We start from the raw sequence: 19128 nt of genomic DNA on the forward strand, positions 1-19128 counted from the left end.
CAACTATTCAAGCAAAAAATAGAAAGGATGGTGAAAAAGAAAATCATATTTTCCATCTGGACTAACATTTTTTGACAACGTATTAAAAGATTTTAAATTTTCATCCAGAAAGAGGTTAAATGCATTTTAGTACTTGAAAGTTGAAACTATCGAAATCCAATCAGTTATGAATTTTTATTTTTTTAGAAGATACCAAAATTAAACTTCATCTTAGTAAGAATTTTAAAGGGGTAATTTTAGAAACCTCCCTTGAAGTTTCTGACAATTTCACCTAGTATCTTTAAGATTTACAATATTACACTTACCTCCCTTGGCCTTATAAAATGATCATAATAACCTTAACATATCAATATTTTTCATGCAATCAAATAATCCGCTCCTAATCTTGTGCATATGAATGCATTACACACAATTAGACATTCAATGGAAACTAAAATAAGGTTCACTCAAGGAATAACCAATTATGTTGAAAACAGAATTTGAAACATATTACAAATTTATTTTAGTTTTGTTTGGAGGATTTACAGATGAGTAGAAGAAGATGTGAATTGAAGGTTTAAGAAGGACAAGACTAGTTCTGGTACTCCAACATTTGAGAAATAGGATGTTATATTAATGCAGTTGGTGAAATTTTTTTGGAATTAATAGTGCTGATTTTTTTTGTTTCATTTGAGGTTTTAGAATTTAGGGACTGATAGTGGTTGTGGTCCTATAGATAATGGTACTAATTTGGAATGTGAAAATGTGGAAGGCTTGGGATAGTAGTGATTAGAGTTGAATGTGGTTTTGTGATGTTGTATATGTTCCAAAATTTTTTAAGAATTTTATGGGAAAGTAAAATGAACTTCACAATTTTATGAGGGCGTTTTAGATTATTCATTCAAAATTTTGACCACTGAATAATTTTTGTTGCCATAATAGTAACTTAAAGAAAGGTATGTGTAATTTTTAAAATCTCAAGAAAACTAGGTGAAATTGTCCAAAATCTCAAGGGAGGTTTTTGAAATTATCCCAACTTTAAACAGCCCTTAGAGATTCTGTCAAGTAATGTTTTGTTATAGGATGAGGTTAAATCCACACTTCCACAATCTAAATTCACACCCTTACAACCAAGTTGACCAAAAGACCTATAGCATTTATGGAGCTTGGTAGAAACCCTTTCGATTAAAAATTAGGGTGTTAAAAAAATGTATAGGGTGTTAATTTGGACTTAAAATTTACATAATTATGAATGGTTTTAAAATTTCTGACATTTCTTTATTCACTTTGATGGCATTTATTTTTTCCTCTTATTTGGTTGTTTTTGTCTCTTTCCATCATGTAAGAGGGGATGAGAGATTTTCTTTTTTAAAATTGTGTTAAGAAAATATTTTTACCTTTTTGGCACATTGCACTTCAAAGTTGATTGAAGTATAATTTTAGAAAATACTAGCTGATAAATATATAATTAGGATGATGGTATTAAACAATTTAAATTGATTAAAATTTGTAATTGATTTTTTAAACTTTGTATGAAAGACAAGTTTTTATATTGAAAGAAGTTTTTATAAAACTACTATGGTCTTTATTGTCATTTTAATACTAGGAGTGTGGATTTAGCGCTACCCTTCGTTATATTCACTATGCCACTTTTTTTAAGAATACATAATCAGGCTAACGATTAGGAATAAAATTTCTTAAACAATCTTTTTAAGTTGAATTGGCAACCCCTTTTTTTTATCCATTTTTAATCTTTCCCTTTTGTGGTAGAAAGAGTAAACCCAACCATACTCAAAGACAAAAAAAAAAAGTGAAATTAAATATGCAATATAAACCCAATTATAATTGGAAAAGAAATGTAATCCCTCCCTTCCAAGATTTAGCAAAGTGACGTTATGCAAAGTGTTTGAACCAATCAAATTGATTCATTTTTAAAAAACACATCAGCCCAACCAATTCAAAATCCCAATAGTATTCGTAAAAATCTTGTCAATTTTCTCACCATGCAAGTCTATAAATTCACATACCACCAGCTCACAAAAGCATATCATATCCAACCTTCAAATAGCAATACATTATTTTTAGTTTATCATTCTTGATATTTTTTTCACAAATATATTCACGACAATGCCTTGTTCTTCTTCCCTGAAGAATAAAGCTTTCTGGCTTCTTCTTCTCTTCGTTTCAGGTATTAATCCATAAGAGTTTTCTTCTTCATCTTTTTTTTTTCACCCTTCAAACATGGCTGTTTGTTATTATGTAAATAAATCTTAATTGTAATTAGTATCTGTTACTAGGCATCCCCAGATTCATTTTTTTTTTGGCCATGTTTATTATTATGTGAGTAAACTTCGTTGCAATCATCATTAATAAACCTCATCAATTGCTTAGTATAGCTCTATTATCTTGGTTGGTCTTCTGAGTTTTTCGTTTCAATGGTTAACTAAGATAACTTTTCTTTTCTCTTTCTTGGTTTGGCTAATTATTAGTTTTAGAAATCTACAACTGGAAGTTGAATCATTAGTTTGTAGCTTAAAACTAAATTCTGATCTGAACAATCTCTAGTCCTAAGCATGGTAACGAACACTAGCATGATTCTTACTCCTTTTTTTCTTTCAAAACAAAGTTTCTCATCAGTTGTTAATGTTACATTATTGAATTATGTGATTCACACGACATTTTGATTTTACATTTTTCTTGGGTTTTTTTTTTTTTTTTTGCATGTGTACTTCCATATAAGCATAGATAGTCAAAACTCAAAACTAATAATTTTACGAAATATTCTTCCAAAGGAAAAAACATAGTTTCATGAATTGAGCTTAGAAAGAAAAAAAAGATCAGTAGAGTAACAACTAACAAGTAACAATTCCATAATCCAATTGCTTTGTGCCAATCTGCAACAAATTTCCCCTACCTGAAAAAGAATATTAACCTGTTTATTGTTTTATTGGTAATAATTACCCGTGTAATTGCTGTGCAAACCATAAAGATTACAAAGATTAATGTCCTTCAGAATTTTTTGAGTTTTATGGCAATGATATTTTTAGTATTTATTACTATCCAGAAAACCAACCTCAATAATTGCATAGCTTGTTTTACTTAAATTTGTAGTGAAGATGAATGGGAAGTCTCTAATCTATTTATTTATTTTTTTTGGAAAATTTTGAAGAATTCTTGGCAGGGATAGCATTAGCTGCAGAGGGTACTCAAAAGCAAAATCTTGGGACAGTGATAGGCATTGATCTTGGGACTACATATTCTTGTGTCGGGGTGTATCGAAACGGCAACGTTGAGATCATAGCAAACGACCAAGGAAACAGAATCACCCCATCATGGGTTGCATTCACTGATACTGAGAGGCTGCAAAAAATCAGGCAGCCCTTAACCCTGAATCCACTGTTTTTTATGTTAAGAGGTTTATTGGACGAAGGGTCGACGATCCTGAGGTTCAAAGGGATGTGAAACTGTTGCCTTATGAGGTTGCTAACAAAGATGGGAAGCCTTATATTGATGTTAAGATGAAAAATAGTGAGATGAAGTTGTTAAGTCCTGAGGAAGTCAGTGCTATGGTGCTGCAAAGGATGAAGAAAACAGCGGAATCTTATTTGGGAAAAGAAGTTAAGAATGCAATTATTACTGTTCCAGGTACATTATCAATTTCAGATACTTCGAATGCCGCCCGTTTTAGTCCACAAGAATCAAAAGATCAGTATAAACAAGAACAGTTAAAGTTGGTTTTTTAATCTCATTACAATTGACTGTGTATTTTGTGTTTGCAGCTTATTTCAATGATGCACAAAGGCAGGCTACAAAAGATGCAGGAACAATTGCAGGGCTAAATGTTGTTCGGATTATTAACGAGCCAACAGCAGCTGCAATTGCTTATGGTCTTGATAAGCAAGAAAAGGAAAGGAATATTCTAGTTTTTGATCTTGGTGGTGGCACTTTTGATGTTAGCATATTAGCTCTTGATGGAGGTGTTTTTGAGGTTCTTTCCACCAATGGCAACACTCATCTAGGAGGAGAAGATTTTGATCAGAGAGTAATGGACTATTTTGTGAAATTGATTAAGAAGAAATACAACAAAGATATCAGCAATGATAAGAAGGCACTTGGGAAGCTCAGAAAGGAATGTGAGAGAGCCAAGAGGGCCTTGAGTAACCAGCACCAAGTGCGCGTTGAGATTGAGTCACTCCTCGATGGAATTGACTTTTCCGAGCCACTAACAAGGGCAAGATTTGAAGAACTGAACATGGATTTATTTAAAAAGACCACGGCACCAGTGAAGCAAGCCTTGAAGGACGCAGACTTGAAGAAGCCTGATATTGATGAAATTGTATTGGTTGGAGGGAGCACTCGGATTCCTAAGGTGCAACAACTGTTGAAGGATTTCTTTGACGGGAAAGAACTAAGCAAGGGGATCAATCCAGATGAGGTTGTAGCTCATGGGGATGCAGTTCAAGGCGCAATCGTCGGTGGTCATGGTGGTGAAGAAACTAAAGGCAAGCGATTCTTATAGAGCTCTTCGTTTAAAGAACCATTGTTCAAATTTAATCGGTTTAATTTTGGGAATGAAACTGAATATGACATCCATTTGGTTCTGTATTTTGTTTTCTGTAGATGTACTTGTCATTGATGTTACTCCCTTGAGTCTGGGGATTGAGACTGTTGGTGGAGTCATGACAAAATTGATTCCAAGGAACAGCGGCATTCCAACCAAGAAGTCTCAGATCTTCACAACTTATCAAGATCAGCAAACCACAGTTTCAATCAGGCTAATGGCAAAATACGGATCACTATACTGAGTAATTAATTGGAAGATATCTTTAATTTGCTCTATAAATAGCACTAACAAGAAAAAAATTCCTTGCTGGAAAATTGTAAGTTTATCAAGGTGAAAGGAGCTTAACAAAAGATTGTCATGAGCTAGGAAAGTTCGACCTGTCTGGCATTCCACCTGCTCCAAGGTAACACAATCTCTTAGATCATCTGAATGGTCAAAATTTTTCTGTTTAAATAATGCAACAAACTGAAAATCAATTGATGATGATGCAAAGTATCATTGATTTTATTGCAAGCTGGATATGAACTACCTAAATAACGTTTATCGTGGTGTTGTAGGGGAGTGCCCCAAATTGAGGTCATGTTTGAGGTGGACGCGAATGGCATACTACAAGTAACTGCAATAGACAAGGCAGCCAAGAAATCGAACTCAATTACCATCAGCAACGAGAAAGGGAGTCTCACACAGGAGGAGATTGATAGGATGGTAAAGGAAGCAGAAGAGTTCGCAGATCAGGATAAGGAGGTGCTGGAGAAGATTGATTCTAGAAACAAACTCGAGAGCTACACTTACAACATGAAAAGCACCATCAGGGATGATGACAAGCTTGCAGCCAAAATTGATTCTGATGACAAAGAGAGCATTGAGACAACATTGAAGGAAGCACTTGAATGGTTGGATGAAAATCAAAATGCAGAGAAGGTAGACTACGATGAGAAGATGGCAGATTTGGAAGCTGTGTTCAATCCTATCATAAGAAGGGTGTACGAGAACAATTCTGGAAGCTCTGCTGATTCAGAAGATGAACCCCATGATGAGTTGTGAATTGTAGTTCAGGTGTTGCGAATTGTTGCATCTATCACCAAGTTATAATAGCATTCAGCTGCTAGTACAAGGGGCAGGTTCAGTTGGGCTTCGGTCAGTTGTTTCCACCACAGCCAAATCTTATAACAAGGACGTCAAACTTAGACAGCATGATCGGTTAACATTTTCTTCTGAAATTTTCTTACTTATTCAATTAGAGGTTTTCGTTTGGATCACAATCAGTTGTTTCAATGACAATTTGAAATTATGGCTTCCATTTTCTGATCTTTTTATTAAGTATAGGCTGAAGTTTTGGCCTTCTACAAAGCCAAAAACAAAAACAAGTAAAGAAATAAAAAGATACCGAGTCTCCAAATAATCGTGAGTTTATATGCATGTAGTTTATGTTCAACTATGAAACAGGTCTTTCTTTTCTTTTATTATTTGTTAAATTTTTTTATTTTTTTTTGATGAAGAGTTAATAGACTGGTCAAATCTAACAAAAAAAAAATATGAAAAAGTTTGAAATGCATAGCTAATAAAATCGATTCAATTGGCATTCACATAATTGGAATATTACATCTATTGAGGAGTAGATAAAGAATTCATCAAAAGTTGTTCTTAGTTGCTAAAGAAAAGTTAAATTATATCGTTCAAATTAGGGAAAATCATTGAAGTAAAAAGCCCTGTTTTTGGTCTCTCACACTTGCAAATAGCCCATTTTTTGGTCATTCACCTATAGAAAGATGGGAAATCATCCCTCACATTTGCAATATGAATAAAATTTAATTATCTATATATTTTATATTTTATATAATTAAGATATATTTATGATGTCATTAATTACATCATCTTTGGTTAGTTTTTCGTCTAAATAATGCACATCATAATTATGCATCAAAAAATTCCGGGGGTAATATGGGATCAACAGATCGTTTCCCTCCAAATAAGAGGTCTCGTGCTAGCACCTAATCCCTTTCCCCAAATAAAACCCAATTCTGAATTCAAATAGTGTTTTGAAACTCACGCTAAACACTAACTTGGTTGAAATCATGGTCAAAAGACAGTGAACTTTACTGGTTGAGTTAGGGTCTAAAAATTAGAGAATCGAATGATGTAATAATAACATCATAGATACGTTTTAATTATGTAAAATAAAATTATATAACTAAAGGTTTAATAAAATATATTTGTAATAAATGTGAGGAACCATTTCTATCTTTCCATATGCGAGGGAACAAAAAATAACGTTTTATAAATGTGAGAGACCATTTTACATCTTTTCATATATGATGGACCAAAAAAGGACTTGTTACAAATATGAGGGACAATTTCATTGATTTTCCCATTCAAGTAAACAACGAATTATGCTATTACTTCGCTGTTTTTCTTCTTTTTTTTTTTTTAAGACACAATGTACAATGTAAAATTGTAAAGATACAACGTCCAAATATACATTTTGAAATTAGTGACCTCAAACTTTTTTTTTAACTGTCAGTGTATATAAGATTTACTCTTGTTAAAATTAATTTTTCCTACGCTGATAGTGTATAAAGACAACTATATAAAATTTAAATTTGAAATTCAACTTTTGTACACATATCATGAATCAAACGATGATAGTATATACACTGTCAGTGTATATAAGATTTACTCTTGTAAGGATTAATTTTTCCTACACTGACAGTGTATACACTATCAACGTTGGATGAATGATAACTATATAAAATTTAAATTTAAAATTTAATTTTTATACACATATCATAAATTAAATGGTGATAGTTTATACACGATCAATGTATATAAGATTTTACTCTTATACTATTTATATTGATAATGGTCCAAGCCGCGCTCCCAATTATTTCCGGCTAAGTGGGCCGATTTTGGGTTAGCTCGGCCCTATTAACAATTCTATTTCTCGGTAACAGCGTACACGGTGCCTTAATAGAAATTTTTTGCCCTCCATTCCCAAATTTCCCAATTCTTCTGCAATTTCCTAAACCCTACAAATCATTTTCGGCGTCGATTCTCCTCTCTTCTGAGAAGATGGCGACAATCAGCTTAAGGAAGGGCAACACAAGGCTTCCACCGGAGGTGAACAGAGTTCTCTACGTCCGAAACCTTCCGTTCAACATCACCAGCGAGGAAATGTACGATATATTCGGGAAATACGGCGCCATCCGGCAGATTCGAATCGGCACGAACAAGGATACTCGCGGCACCGCCTTCGTTGTCTATGAAGATATCTATGATGCTAAAACCGCCGTCGACCACTTGTCTGGCTTCAATGTCGCCAACAGATACCTCATCGTTCTCTACTACCAGCAAGCTAAGATGAGCAAGAAGTTTGACCAGAAGAAGAAAGAAGAAGAGATAACTAAGTTGCAAGAGAAGTATGGGGTTGGTCTGGCCGCTAAAGATAAGTAGATAGCCGAATTAGGTTTTCTTCCTTTTAATTTAGGGTTTTTACGGAATTGATGTACTTTTTGGGGGGGGGGGGTGGTGGGGTGGTTGAGTGAATCACTGTTGTCTGGTGTTTCTGTTAATGTGATATTTTTATTACAATTTTCTGGATATGATACTGAATTTCTTGGTGTCTATATTTGAATCACCCAGTGCTACTGATATATATATATATATATATATATATATATATATATTAGTAAGGCCCGGCTGTGCGCCCACCTTCAATTTTGTAATAAATTTTATTTTAGTTTATTTGTACGTTGATATTTGGTTTTATTTAGATTTCAAATTTAATGCTTTCATAGGTGGACATTTATATTAGAATTGGTTGTGTAGTTTAAGTATATTTATTTTTTAAGGCAAAAGAGAGTAAATTGAATATAAGATAACAGAAATACATTAACGCAAGTAGAATAAAGAGATACAAGATAATTACAATGAAACAGAAGTAGTTCAGTTTTTAAATACATAAGCATTATATTGTTGGAAATTAATGCTATGCATAATCATTGTGGAAGTTCAGTGAAGTTTGCTGGTCAGTTGCGAGCTGTTCCACTTCATAGCTGGTGACAATGGTGAATGTCGTTCCTTTGATTGCTTTTTCTCTTGGAGTTGCCTTTTTAACGAAGCACATGAGTCTTTTTCCTTGGATTGCTTGTGTTATGTGATGAAGTAAAATCATATTCTGCTATAGTCACAATGAAACATGTTAAGAAGTAAAGAGATTTAATATGTCAGCAGTTTGTAGTTGCTTTTCTTTAATACCTGATTGTTTATCTCGGTTAGTTCAGCAGCTTGAATGGACATCAATTTTTCAGCTTCTTCTCCCAAGGCAAGTGTATACATTTTTCCAGTGGCATCAAGTATGGTAAGTGCAATGCAAGCTCTATATATGTAATTAGATGTATTAGCTAACTTGTTATTCTTTCATTAGTCACGGAAGGAAAATTTTTAGGCGGATAAAAATATCGTTTACTTGCCTAGGAGCGGGGTTGATTTTCACTCTGCAATAGTGGCAATTAATGTCCAAGATTCCTATGTAGTCAGTGGGTTCATGACAGTTGGAGCATGTGAAATACCAGAAAGGAGCTTTTTGATAGTTAATTTCAACTCGACCTTCAATCCATGCTGTTCGTTTCTGTCATTTAGAGTATGTTAGAGGTCGAGGTAGAAGTAATAAATTATCACTCTTGTTATTGAAAGGTTAAGTTATGAATGTCTTACAAATCTTACGGCCTGAAGAGCTCTGTTTATGGGACTGATTTCATTTGTACTGACTGGAGGTAGAATAACTCTTGGATCAGCATAAGCCTCATTATGAATCATTTGTGTGATCAGCGATATGTTGTTGTGAAACCTTGATTTGTTTTTTGGAATGTTAGAATTAAATCTTTAATTTTAGGAATAAATATTTGGTGTGGGAGTGTTTACCAGTGATTAAGCTCCATTGTTTCTCTTAGAGCAGGTTCAATCATTATGACAGATGAAACTTGCGTAGCCAGTGAAAGATCTGCACATTGTGTTTGAACAAAAATCAGTTCTAATAAGATTATTCTTGTATGAAAAATCAGCTTTAGTATTATATCTTTTTCAGTGAAAAAATGCATAATAAGGTGGGATGTTCAGGCTTTACAGTTTGTGTTAGTTGCTCTGAGCCTCATGGCCAAGATGACTTATGGCTCTTCTCTTGCTGCGATTTGTATACCTTCATTTGTCTGGAAGTCATTGTAAAGTGTTAAGATGACTGGTTTTTCCCCGAGTATACAGTAAGATCAGTGTCAATAGGCAATTTTTTTCATTTTGAGTTTGAATATGGTAAAGAACTTACTCTTGATTGATGATTACATAATCTCTTGCAGGAATTATCTGTCCTTGAATTGTTATCTCCCTCATTGGACGTGCAAAAACAACAATCCCAAATGTATCTGCAGTGAAAGCATTTTTAAATTTGTGTTTGGAAGGTTAGGCAGATGTTGATAGTGGTAAAAGTGGAGGAGTGTTTAACATACTCATATATTTGTTTGAGTCTGCATAAGTCTGAATGTTGGAAAATTGGTGCAAATGTAGGTATGGTGGTATTGTTTCATCCACTGCTTCATTAACTTCTTCAATTGTTGTTGTAGCTGTGATTGTCCAATAGTATGGATAGTCTGTAGTTGAAGATGTTTGTTGGCTTGGATGAACGGATGAACGGATGCATTTGAAACAGAATACTTTTTCAATGGTAGTAGCAATCCATCAACAAGTGGAATAGCATTGTCAACAGCGATTGCTTTTACTTGAATTCCCTATAGGATTGCAGTGAGTTTAAATAACTTACATTTACTTTATAGGTTAAAAGTAGTATAGCAGTATTTGATGTTCATTGTATACCTGTGAATTGGCAAGAACGAAGCAGCGGTATCTTCTTCCAGTTGAAAATCTTGCAGCTTCTAAAACGTGAGTGGCCTCAGTTAAGGCCATTGCATTATGTGTCATTGTTTTCTGTTAAGATTTGAAGGGAAGCGAAGTTGAGAAGTGTAGTGAGAGAGCAGGCCTGATGTTTTTGATCTTGATATTACTAAGTGTTAGGATGTTGAAGGTATTTATAGGACGGTGTTCAGAGTCAAGCTGGCAGGTGTAGTGGGAGTAAAGCTGGCAGAAGATCTTAGTTTCTTCGTGTGGATGTGAACTGAAAATTGGAAATAAGATCTTTTGCTTTAGCATTTGGTTTTTTGATTTGTTTTGTCAGTCTATTGTACATAGAATATGTAAAGTTATCATTATATTCAACCAATGTTAATAATTGTGAAGTTGTCTACTGTGAAGTTGTCAGTTGATATTCAACTGGAAAGATTAGCATCTTTTGCTTGCTGACTTCATATATACTGCAATTGAGTTGGTGGCTGACAGAAATAGCAGCTTTTCAAAAATATATAGCCTACGTTTGGTAATGGTGAATTTGGTCAGTATATTGTATATATAGTAAGTAAAACTATGATTAGATTAATTGAAAACGAGGAGACATTTTTGTTGGCTAGTAAAGTTAATATGGAAAGTGAAAATTTATGAAGCAATATGAAAAGGGAATTTGTAAAGCAAGGAGAAATATTGAAGCGATATCGTCAGTGTAGTCAAGTAGAGAAAAAGTGCAGTATAATCGAATACAACTCATCAATCAATAATGTCACTGTAATCAAAGAAGCATATAGATATAGAGTGTTCAAAACTGAAGGCTGTTATTGGAAGATTTTAATGATCTATGGCAAACAGAATGAAACGTAGCCTCAATTGGACAAAGCATTAGATATTCTGTGACGTTACAAAATGCTTAAAAGAGAACATGGCTGAGTTATTAGAACAAGATTTAAAGAATTAATCAAGCACTAAATCCAATAATCCGGACTCAAATTTTGGGTGTCTTTCTATTATGATCTCAAAAAGTGAGCTGTAGTCATAGGTGCTTAGTCAACATATCTGTAGAGGATAAGAGCTTTCTACAGCCAAATAAGAAAATCTGAGCTTCCAGCTGAAGCACAGCAAAAAAACACAAAGAAAGCAAACATTCAAAATCATGGGTTTACAGTCATTCAGTTTGATTTGCTCTGGAACAAGTCACTCTGTTCTACCAGAAGCATCACCATTTTCTCTATCATTTCTGGCACGGGCAAAAAATCTCAGCGGCCATTAAACTATTGACGGGATCATGTTTTAGCCATTGAACTATTTTTTGTTAATAATTGACCACTAAACAATTTAATCCGTTAACCTGTGATCATTTTGTCGTTAATTGCTCTTAAGTTCTGAAATTAGCATTACACGTGGCAATGTCGGAGGCAATTTTGTCCAGCAATTTTTTTTTTTTGTTTTTTTGTTCAAGGATTGAGCGTAGTTGCCACAGATTGAAAGATAAAAAAAGAAGCCACAAGAATTACCCAAACTCCCTTTACATGTAACAAAACCACCTACCACAACTAAACAAAACTCAACTGGTAAATTAACCCAAAAAAATGTCAGAACCAGAAAAAGAACACGTAAACAAAATTGTCAGAACCAGAAAAAGAACACGTAAACAATTTTTTGCTGAAACAGAACAAAATCCCTGAAATCACTACTTCCTAATGTGCTTGACCTTGTACCATCCCTTCTTGCATGAATCTCCAACAATCTTCACCCCTCTCTGGAAAAGGATCTATCTTCAATTCCTTGGCCCTTTCCTTCACTTTATGCTCAAAGCTCCCCATTTCTTGAAAAACAAGAGCAGAGAAGAGAAACAGAGGCAGGCAAAAGAGTTTCTAGATTGAGCAGGTGGGCTTATGAAAAGTGTGTGAACAGCTGCTCATTGTCCGGCAATTTACTGACCCTACAACTCAACTCCTCTGTTTATTCGTAAATAACAACTGTGTGTATGCTTGAGACCTCGTTGCCGTGTAGCTGGCACAATAGCCGGGATTTCAGAAAGATGCTCCCTTTTCTTGCCAATGTTATTATTATCCTCCGGGTGTCCCTCCCGTTCAATTTGATTAAAGTGGGGCTCGATTTTGCGGCACGCCGAAGCAGCCTTGGCTACGTTGCTAGGCGGGAGCGGAGTTTGGGGGACGTCTCCTCCGGCTGCAGCAACCGGCAGTCCTCTGGTTGAACGGCGAGTCCTGGTGGAAGGGTGTAAAGTAGTTTTGGATTCATCTTCTTGGACCGTCACGGTGGCCTTCCAGCGGGTGGTGGCGGTTCCTCTGGCAGCGGTGCGAGGAACGCTGAGGGATGCGACTTGGGGTTTGGCTGGCGACTCGGTGGAAGATGCTGAAGGTCCAGCAACGCCTCTATTGTTCTGAAATTAGCTGTATTGGACTTTTAGGGTCAGTAAATTGCTGGACAAAATTGCCTCCAAACATTGTCACGTGTAATCATGGTTCGAAGTCTCCGCCGAGACCGAGACGACTCGGCCCCTACCGATACGATACCGTGACGAAACGATACCGAGATACTTGACTCGCCGAGAAATCGGCCGAGACGTCACTGCGACGGATTGACTCGGCTGAGTCACACCGAGTCACTCCGAGTTATCCCGAGTCAAGACGAAAAATCGGCCGAGTTACATCGTGACGGATTGATTCGGCAATTTCTTTTACTATTTTTTATTATTTTTATTTAGCATACTTTTTTTATATTATTAATAATTTTTAAAATATTAAATACTTTAAAATTTGCGTCTCACCGAGATCGCGACCGATATGCCGAAACCGATGTGGAACGTTCCGGACCGCGACCGTGACCGCGACCACGACTTTGAACCATGCGTGTAATGCTAATTTCAGAATTTAAAGAGCAATTAACGACGAAATGACTACGGGTTAACAGATTAAATTATTTAATGGTCAATTATTGATAAAAAATAATTCGATAGCCAAAATATGAACCCGTCAATAGTTTAATGGCCGTTGAGATTTTTTGACACCTTGATGCTGAGGTGTACCGGTGGCACTTGCATTATTCTCGGATCTGCATTTTCTTTCATTTTCTCTTTCTTTTTCTTGCTTATGCTCTTTCATTTCAGTTAGCTTTTGATGATATATGGCAAAGTTCAAGACCTGAAGAGCGGCATCTACATCAGCCTTCAAAATCTACTCGAGCAATTAGTGGACATAATTAGTCAAGGATAAGTAATTGTGCACATGAAAAAGCATTGGTGCTGCAATAAATAGGGATGAACAGCATAACAGCGAATCAACATACTGCAACATACAGATTTATCTGGCTTCTTAACTTCAATTTTGGATGGGCAGTTGACAGATGTACTATTGTTTCCAAGGTCCTGGCAGTTATTGGAAGTGTTCCGGCCTTAGTCTACGTAAAATAATTGTTATTGTTTTGATAAAATTTGAGTATGTTGATGCAAAATACTACATACATGTACACAACTAACTGCGAATTACCTAACTATCTTGGCATTTGAACTGGTACTTCGAAGCTCTGCATATGCAGTTGCAATTTGATCTGATGCATGTACACAGTAATTTGTAAAATCAGCCATGAACCAGTGACCATGTAAGAGAAGCAAATGAATGGATAACACAAAAGGAAACTTAAAAGAGATGTAAACAGAAATTCTTAATACAAATTATGGGACAATGATGTGGCACTTGTAGTTCAGGATCGCATTATTAGAAAGGCAGGAATGCAACCTTATCAGTTAACTCAGGCTGAATTCTGTGTTTTGCATAATGGATGTACTTCTTCAGAAAATCAATGGTGAGGGTCTCACGATTACGACTTGTTTTCGTCCCATATAGCATTGGGTTATACTTTACAAAGACTCTGGAATTTGCATCACCCTCGTCATCCCTTTTATATTGTGTACCTACATCTGCATCTGAAGATTTGGGTGTTTCACTTTCAGCCATCCAAGCACAAAGATGAAGTTAGCTATATTTTAGTAAACGAGCTACTATTCTCTTATCTCTATCCATAGTGGAACAAAAACTATGCATCCGCAAGACATGTTCTAAGATATGACGGTCTATAACAGGCTCCATTTGATCCAGAACAATGAACAGTAAATCAAAAGGAGAAAGCAAAGAATCTGGGAGACCAATATTCTTTGTTGTGGTTAGCGAATAGTGATACTGTACATAACAAGAATAATATGCAGTCAATAAATGAAAGGAATGGATATGAAAGTGGAATTTTTCAAGGAACATAGATTCTGCATCTTACTGTTCCATATATGGGATTTGCAGCTGCTACAACACTGCACTGGGCATTCAAGGATGCATGAATTCCAGTTTTAGCAATTGTTACAGTTTGCTGCTGCATGACTTCATGTATAGTAGCTACACAATCTTGGTCATTCATTTTGTCAAATTTGTCAATACAAACAACTCCTCTATCAGCAAGAACCATAGCACCAGCCTCTAGCCTTCTTTCTCCCTAAGGACAATGTCATCAACTTGATAAATATTCACTATAGTTACTTTATAAAGTTAATGATAGCATAAGAGTGTATTACCTATTTCTTGATCAGAAGTAACTGCAGATGTCAAGCCAACTCCTGAATAACCTTGGCCAGTGGTTGATATAGCTAAAGGTGCAATATTCATGATTGCTCTTAGCAGCTGAGACTTGGCAACAGACTGACTAGCCAATTCTCTTCTCCCAACAGACTTAGCTAAAGTTAATCATGTTTATATGACTGTCAAAGAGCATTCAACCAGACTAAGGACTTAAAACTAACTGTAGTTCAACAAGTTGAGGTATAAAGAGTTTCTCTGGGTGGTAATAAGGAAAGACATTGGACAAGCTGCTGAGTTGGGAATAGAAAATAGAGAAAAGGAAAAGTATGAGAAGATTTACATGACCAAAAGCAGAACTCTGAACATCTAAAATTAAAGTAAATATAATGGACTCAAGTAATAACTTATCCTGACAAATGAGTACCATTTTTTAAATTGTTTTCATTTCCACCAAGCATCAAAAGAACCAATGACTTCTTTATTCATGTATGATCGTATATAGATGGTGCAAGAGAATCGGCAAGTAAGGCAAATGTAATATATGGAGCTTACTGTAATGTGAAAAAGCAAATAGACAGAATATGATCCTTTTACTGCATAGCGTCATCAAAAGCAACACTGGATTACATATGAAGAGACAATACTACATTACTTCTGTAGGTTAGTTTTTCTTCTACAGACGTCAAAAGAAATATTATGTTTCATTATGTTTTGTAGACTAACATAATGAATTATAATATATTCACAAAATATAAGAGTCTGAGTAATCCATGATTAAAGTAGCTTAACAAAAGTAGTTTTTCAAGAAGACAAAGGAATCAGTCAATTTTCAGACCGCTCTTCTTCTTTTTGCTTGAACTTGTTTCTGCCTGTTTGTAGCGAGAGGTTTCAGGTTCAAACGTTATGGAGCTCTGCTGTTTACTATCATCCTCTTCAATCAACATTGAAGCTTCATCAACAACTGAGGATATACTGTTTGCAGCTTTTGAAGTGAAATTAAGGCTTCTTTTGGCTGAACTCTTTGCAGGCGCGGCAGCAGTTGCAGAAGTGTTGATTGCAGTTTTATCTTCAATTGTTGGTGCAGGCAGTGGAGTGATCATGTCTTCTGATGCTCTGACTTTTACCTCAGTTATTGCAGGTGTCATGAGTTGGGTTTGTACATTTGGAGGGTCTTCATGATTGATGGATGTTATCATCTGTGGGAGTTCCTCAAGAGTGTACAGTTTGTAGAGGTGGCAAAATGGGCGGGATGGGCGGGATTTGCTTGGGTTTGAGATGGAACCGAGTCATATGGGTTTGGGCCCAACCTTACCCATATGTGTTTTGGGACTAACTTGGGCGGGATCATTTTGGGATGGGTTTAGATTGATCCCGCCCAATACCCAAATCCATTTTCTACATATTTTTTTTTTCCTTTAATTCATTTTTTATTTTTATATAATTTTAATATTTTTGATTTATTAAATTTCTTTTAGTTTTATTAAATAAACATGCAAGTGCTTTATACTCAAGATTCCTACCAAAAATTGGATTAACAAATAAAGGAAAAGATAGATATACAGCCATATTCCAACATATATCAAGATGGCCAAGGTTCTTAGGATGTTGAATATTTATCCTTATCATTGTCCAAGGATGACAGGTCTAAACTAACTGAAATGCTGGAAATTCTTGTGGATAATGACTAGGAAGACTACTAGATTATATTCGCTGGTATGACTATAAAAATTGTTAAAGATAATTTTTGAATCTAAGATTCCGTTTGGATTGACTTTTTTTCAAAAAATAATTTTTTCAAATACAATGTTACAGTAATATACAATAACTCAAGAAACATCCCATCCATATTAATATATCAAATATTTCAAAAAAATTTTATAGTAAAAATTTTTCATATACACTGCTACAATAAAATATTTCAAAAACACCTACCAAAAACAGCTAATCCAAACGGAGCCCTTGCCATTTGAGCCCAATGGGTACCCAAGTATTTCCCATCCTTTCCCATTCATTAATGGGTATAGTTGGGATGTGTCCCAACTTAAACCCAATACCAAATTATAATACCCATCCCGCCCAAAGTTCCTTTGGGCATGGGTAGCCCATTGGGACTTGGGACAAATTGCCAGCTCTAACAGTTTGACAACTGCATTTTTCTTTTGCTGCTGACTCTGATATTCCACCTCAAATGATCGAACAAAGCAGACAACTGTGTGCTTGCTAATAGATTCTGCAAGCTGCATATCTAGAGCAACTCCGTGTATTATTAAACATTTTAAAAATGGACTTAGCTGTATATCAAGAACAACTGGTTATTCAAACTGAACTGTGAAATGTAAAAAGTTCTATTGGTTGTTTCATTTACGAATAGAGCTTATGTTGAGCTTACAGTTTCATACGCATCACGCAGCTGAATAGCAGTATAAGGAATCAACTTCTCAACTTTTGGAGAGTAAATGGTGCAATTCATTTTTCCAGTTTCGTCAGCCAATTTAATGCCAATGCAACACCTGAAAAATTTCATTGTCAGCATGAGAGAAGTTCTAATAAGACTGTTATGATTATGAAGCAATTTCAACTAAAGTAAATTGAAGCAAATTCACTATTATATTAGTTTGTTTTCAACATATGAGGCTTTAAAGGTAAGAAAGTAAAGCAAGGTAACAATTATTTCAGTCTGATTATGACTGACCTCATTTGAATAGAAGTTGATTCGTTACATGAAGGACATGTAATAATCCAGTCTATATCAGCATCAACATTTTTGTGACAATTAGCACAGACTGTGTGCCAACATTTTTGCTGTCCGGGAATGAAGGTTGGTTTTGCTCGTACCCAGGCTGTTTTTTACTGGAATTTTCATACAAATAAACTATGTGATTATCTCTGTCAGCAAAGATATAAACATTAGAATTTCAATTATGCATGGGAAATTACTTTATCAAAGGATGCCATAACAGTCTTAATATCTTTGATGAATTCTGGGCCTGGAGGAGGTAGCAAAAGTGATGTATCTTTGAAAGCATTTGCTTTAAGCATATTTTTGAGCTCTTGTTTGTGAGCAGCATACCTAACATAAGTAAAACATATTTAAACTTGAACATAAAAGTTATTTTCAAACTATGAAATACTGAAACGATGGTGAAATGGACATAATCAAACTGTGTATTAAAGATTTACTTATTAGTTATGAACTGGACATAACCAAAAGATTTACTTATTAGTCCTGAACTGGGTATTCTCAAACTGTGTGTCCAAGTTTAAACTTCAGTTAAGAAGACATAATGAAAGAAACACATAGACCATTTACGTCCAAGTTTAAACTTCAGGAACCAAATTTAACGAGTAGAAAACAGATAAAAGGAACTACATTCTCTACCTGGTAACGTACAAAAAAATTCCCGTTCCCAAAAGAAATAAAAAGAACTGGAAAAAAAAGGGACAACTGGGATGAGACTGCGTGTTGTCAACTTGCTTTCTTTTAAGGATATGTTTTACTCTAGGATTAATATCACAAAGCTCCCTTGAGGTTCCTCTTAATATCACCTTGCATATCTAAAGTTTTAAAAATATCATTTACCTCTCTTATTTTTGTTTTTTGTGTAACAAAATTTTTAAAAATCCTAAACTACCCTTTAATTGCTAAATGAAAATATTCCTAAACCACTTTGCTTACTTCAAGAAAATCATTACCTAGAAAACAATCTATAGTAATACTGCCAGGTCATAATGCAATAGCCCATAAAAAATATATTTGAAAAATAAAAAGATATTTACAAAGAAATACACTTGCGCCAATTGAATTCTATATGTTCAAAACTGATTTTTTTTATAAACTTTATATTTTTTTCCGACTTCATCTCAATCCGTGTCCAAACCTTTAAATTGTACTGATCGTTATAAAAAAATCAACTCAAAATAAGCAAATAAATCATACCCCACTCTATCACAATCACAAGAAGTAAAAGATAAATAAAATTTAATTTATTATAATTTACAAATAAAATATTGTATAGTCATCTAAAAAATGAATAAGAGAGAATGTTGGAAAAAAGGAAAAGAGAAGAAAGAGACTTTTGTTTCTTCTTTTTTTTAAAATTTTTGAATTTC

General features: G+C 34.8%; 2 protein-coding genes, 1 long non-coding RNA gene and 2 pseudogenes across 3 annotated transcripts; 3 read left to right on the forward strand and 2 right to left on the reverse strand.

Moving 5' to 3' along the window:
• Positions 1 to 2106: 2106 nt before the first annotated feature.
• LOC113777121 lies at positions 2107 to 5841 on the forward strand (annotated as a pseudogene).
• A 1617-nt stretch (positions 5842 to 7458) lies between these two features.
• LOC113777818 (splicing factor 3B subunit 6-like protein) lies at positions 7459 to 8174 on the forward strand. Its single transcript, XM_027323024.1, has one exon. The coding sequence runs from the start codon at positions 7613 to 7615 to the stop codon at positions 7991 to 7993; it is 381 nt and encodes a 126-aa protein (XP_027178825.1). The 5' UTR covers positions 7459 to 7612; the 3' UTR covers positions 7994 to 8174.
• A 282-nt stretch (positions 8175 to 8456) lies between these two features.
• LOC113778823 lies at positions 8457 to 10118 on the forward strand. The gene is made up of 2 exons (XR_003469333.1): positions 8457 to 8900; positions 9892 to 10118. It is a non-coding gene; the product is annotated as an uncharacterized LOC113778823 (long non-coding RNA).
• A 1347-nt stretch (positions 10119 to 11465) lies between these two features.
• Positions 11466 to 15625, reverse strand: LOC113777122 (annotated as a pseudogene).
• Positions 15590 to 17270, reverse strand: LOC113778838. The gene is made up of 2 exons (XM_027324340.1): positions 17157 to 17270; positions 15590 to 16241 (listed from the first exon to the last, which is right to left on the reverse strand). Exons 1-2 carry the CDS (start codon positions 17259 to 17261, stop codon positions 15837 to 15839), a joined length of 510 nt encoding a protein of 169 aa, XP_027180141.1. The 5' UTR covers positions 17262 to 17270; the 3' UTR covers positions 15590 to 15836.
• Between the last annotated feature and the right edge of the window lie 1858 nt (positions 17271 to 19128).

This window comes from Coffea eugenioides, chromosome 7 (genome assembly GCF_003713205.1).
Source record: "Coffea eugenioides isolate CCC68of chromosome 7, Ceug_1.0, whole genome shotgun sequence".
Classification (NCBI taxonomy): Eukaryota; Viridiplantae; Streptophyta; class Magnoliopsida; order Gentianales; family Rubiaceae; genus Coffea; species Coffea eugenioides.

What these genes read in the sequence shown, in the direction of transcription:
- LOC113778838 (XM_027324340.1), bottom strand. Translation starts at nt 17,261, where the DNA reads ATGCAGCTTGCAGAATCTATTAGCAAGCACACAGTTGTCTGCTTTGTT. An exon ending in AGAAAAATGCAGTTGTCAAA is followed by an intron (nt 16,242 to 17,156) that starts CTGTTAGAGCTG and finishes CACCTCTACAAA; the next exon opens with CTGTACACTCTTGAGGAACT.
- LOC113777818 (XM_027323024.1), top strand. Translation starts at nt 7,613, where the DNA reads ATGGCGACAATCAGCTTAAGGAAGGGCAACACAAGGCTTCCACCGGAG.